General features: G+C 42.0%; 1 protein-coding gene across 1 annotated transcript; it reads left to right on the top strand.

The window, feature by feature from the left end:
• The first annotated feature begins 1,005 nt into the window (after window positions 1–1,005).
• Window positions 1,006–1,543, top strand: LOC107117492 (gametocyte-specific factor 1-like). The gene is given in 2 exon segments (XM_015419618.1): window positions 1,006–1,095; window positions 1,097–1,543. Coding segments are annotated over 2 exon segments (537 nt in total).
• Window positions 1,544–4,179: the final 2,636 nt, after the last annotated feature.

Genomic DNA, 4,179 nt, shown 5'->3' with positions numbered 1-4,179 from the left:
AAGTGATCCATAGGCATAATCTTCGTGGGGGTGGCGGGGCTTCAGCCCCCGCCGAAATTTTCAGGAAAGTGCTCAGCCTCCCCCGGGAGCCACCCTTGCTCCTAGCACAGCAATGCCTCTGGCGCAGCCCCAGCCCCCCCCCCCCCGGGAAATTGGAAAGTCTACACCCTTGATTAGTGATCTTAACTATTTTATAACTTACAAGTTAAGATATGCAGAGTCTTGTATACTTTGGACCTAATTTGTTCCAGGAACTCCCATTGATTAACAAGAACTGGTAATGTTAACAAGCGAAAGAGAGATCAAAAGTAGTTGTGCAGGATTCATGAACAAAGAGAGGGTAGGAAACTTTCATCACACTTGAAATATTCTTTGTCATGTCAGAAACAGAAGAGTTACAGGCATAATCCTCCTGTTACTAGTTATTATACCATGGATAAAACTGGCGTTATATAGTCAAAAGCACAATAATTGCATGGAACAACATTGTTTCTAAGGTAATAACACTGGCCGGTTTTTCTAAAAAGTCCTTTGCAGTTGCCAAAGTCCACACAGCCACAGTGTTGTTTGCAGACAATGTCTCCACATGTTCCAAGGCAGAACCCAGTGGGGAAACTGGCTTGTAGATCTCCTAGGCTACAGGCTTCCCGGGAGAAGGATTCATGTCTCACTGGAATGTCAGTGATTCCACTCAATAACCCTGTTACAGTATGCAATAAGTCTTGTGATGAGAACAAGAAACTCCTCTCATTTTTTTGCCATTTGAATTCCTGCTCTGGAGTTAGCATTTTGAAGGAAAGGGTGTATTTTAAAAAACTATGGCTCAGCATAAACAACTAAAATGATAAAAGGAACACTGAAAAGCATCGACCCGCTCTCCGAATTCGACCCACTCTCCGAAGTAGTCGTAGGGCCGCTTCCCAGGGTAAGCATTCGTTCAAGGTACACAAGGCCCAGAGGCAGGGGTGCTGTGGTCTTCACGATATCAACTTCTGTGAAATGGCCATGGCTGACAACTACATTGATGCTTTGGATCCAGAGAAACTAATGCAGTGCCCATATGACAAGAATCACCAAATAAGAGCATGTAGGTTCCCCCTACCACCTTGTCAAATGCCGCAAGAACCACCCTGATATTGTGCAGCAGCTGGTGACGTGCCCCTTTAATGCCCGTCACCAGGTCCCCAGATCAGAGATCAGCCAACACATATCCAGCTGCGATGACAAAAGATTCATCGAGCAAGACATCGCAAGTCAGTTGGGCAACTACAGAAAAGAACCCAATGTGGTGAGCATGTGGCAGTCTCCTCCATGCGAAGAAGACTGGGACAAAGATTTAGGAGACGAATCAAAGTCTGTCTTCATCTGGGGCGTAAGCCGCTGTGTGACAAACAGTTACGGATCGAGCGCAACCATGGAACAGAAGAACCATCTGCCTTCAGGTCTGCGAGTCCCCAAGTCATTGCCAAATGTGCTGCCGTGGAAGAGCAATCCAGCAGTTGCTGCCACCACCACAGTTCAAGGATCTTCACTGGGTGATTGAAGTGGAGCGAATCAGCCAGGCGGTGGCAGTGTGGCAGTGCGACATTGAGAGCCCTGATGTCATCAGCCAGCCAACAGAATACATGCCGTCGGAACATGACTGATACAGCCTGCAGATGATCCTCCGACCAGCTCCAATGTGTGTGTGATTAAGTATTGTATGTTGTCTTCCCTATCCCCCACGAATATATTGTTACTCCATTGTCTTTGAGTAACTGTAAATCGCTCTGAGCCCACATGAGTGGGAAAAAGCGATTAATAATTGAAAGTATTATTATTATTATTATTATTATTATTATCATCATCATCATCATCATCATCATCATCATCATCATCATCACTGAAGTTGTTGGCAGCTGTGTTTGTCCAAGGTAAAATTATAAAAAAAGATAACCTGTGTAATAGTTTTAATTAGGGCCAGCCAAAATGACAGAAACTGAGAGAAACAAATCACCAGGATACCCAAGCCCCAGAAACATAGTCCATCAGCATCTTAACAAGAATGTGCTCACAAATATGGAAAGCATAACAATGGCCACAGACTAGAACAAAAAAGTTCCAAAAAAGGAAACATCAAAAGACTGCAACAACTATTGGACCATTGCATTAATTTCTTTTGCAAGTAAAGTGATGCCCAAAATCTTACAAGGACTGTTACCATACACCAAACGAGAAATGCTAGATGTTCAAGATGGATTCAGAAAAGCCCTTGGATTTCGTTAAAGAGGGCACAACTTCCATTCAGTGAAAGAGGATTTGGTTCCCCTGCTCTTATATATCATCAGGCACACTTGTACTAATTACTGGGATCGGTCCTTGTAGTTGGACTGTCCATCTTGGGCTCTTTTGGAGGCCTCTTGTCTGGCGCTCCTCTCTAAGTGGAATGCATTAGTAGGGACTACTTATGCTAGAGTGGACCTCATCCCTCCTACAGTTTCTACAACTAGAAAACAATGGTATATAATGGCACGACAATATCAATTTGATCCATTTTCATATTCTAAATTAATACTATGTGCCAATCTAAATCTAAAAATTTGGAAGAAATATTTTTTCTTGTTTTTTGTGGAAGGCTTGGTCTGATAAGGGGATTTTTAGGCCTATTATGCACGGGTGTTTTCCCTCAGTTTCACATGCATGTCCATTGGGTTTTCTTTATTGTTCTGCTTTGATTTTCCTCCCTTCAGCAATCAGTTTGCTTTCTAGTCACTGTTTCCCCGGGTTTTCTGAGAGTGCTTTTGTGCCAATTTTTACCTTGTTCCGCTTCCAAGCAGAAGGTAATTAAAAAATGTATAGACACCCTTGAATTCCCTGCCGTCCTTTTGCCACCCTTCAAAGGTCACTCCCCTGCCCATGTTGAGGTCATTCTGCCCACTCTGCACCTTCTGCCATACCCCCCTTTCTCAGTGTACAAACTCCATTTCCTCCTCATTTTTATTTATTTTTTACAAGTGGCATGAGTCTAGATAGTCTCAGATTGCTGAATAAAAAAATTAAAACAACTGGGGGGGGGGCTGCATGAGGATTTAAAGAAGCTGCATGAGGGTTAGTTCCCTGCTGGTATTGACTTGAAAGGGGGATTGGAGAGGAGGCAAAAGTGGCTGAGCCACATAGACCTTCTGCAACCATCAAACTTAAGAATCACTTGGGATTGATCCATTTGGAGGACAGAGTGCAATCCACACAGGACAGGTTCTAAAAACTTCCAAGCTCACAACCAATGTGCAGAATCAAATTAGAAAATCACAGAGAAAAACAAGCCAATTTGCAAGGAAGGGCAGGAAATTAGCATTACTATGCAGCTGCACTAGGGCATTGGTGAAAATACCCCCCCCCCCTTTTTAAATTTATTAACACAAGACTAAAAAAGTTCTCCAGAGCTTCTGCTAGAGGACTCCTCCCCTATATAAATTGCAGCCCTGTGCAAAGCATAGTGGAGTTGCAGCTGACTTTAAACAGGCACATGCACATGCACACACACACACACACACACTAGTCACCAAAGATCACTGTTTGCAATGGCAGTGTCAGTGGGTTCTACAGTGCATTCTGTACATTCAACATATTTCCTCATATCCAGACACAATAAAAAACCATAACCGTATAACTTGTTATATCTTAACAGTAGCTAGAATATTAATAGCAAAGCGCTGGAAAACAAAAGGTATACCGTCTATAAAGGAACTTAAACATAAAATCCTGGAAGTAGCAGAAATGGATAAGTTAAACATGGAATTAGAAAATAAATTTCAAGACTGCTTCTGGGAAAGATGGAAAACAGTCTATGACTGGCTAAAGATGAAAAAAATAGAATAGAATTGAAACTAGGCTAGTTAAAAATGAAAGACAATTCAATAGAAGCTAGATGATTGTGTATAAGACTGGATGAAGATGAAATTGAATTGAAATTGGACTAAGGACAGTTCAAGGCAGAAAATGTCAAAGATAGGAGAGGAATGCTATGTTATGTCATGGAATGTTTGGAAATTGAAGGATTATATGATGTTATGTTAAAAAATGAAAATAAACTGTAAAAAAACATATTTCCTCATATCCACAAGGGAGAAACCATATATATGCCTGCCATGTAGGAAAAGGCATTTTTCACAGTGGCCGATAACACAGCAAAGAATCCCC

The sequence above is a fragment of the Gekko japonicus genome, unplaced genomic scaffold, assembly GCF_001447785.1.
Source record: "Gekko japonicus isolate JY-2015 unplaced genomic scaffold, Gekko_japonicus_V1.1 scaffold1161, whole genome shotgun sequence".
Classification (NCBI taxonomy): domain Eukaryota; kingdom Metazoa; phylum Chordata; class Lepidosauria; order Squamata; family Gekkonidae; genus Gekko; species Gekko japonicus.
Note: the sequence above shows the minus strand (reverse complement) of the source record. Positions and strands in the feature narration are given on the sequence as shown.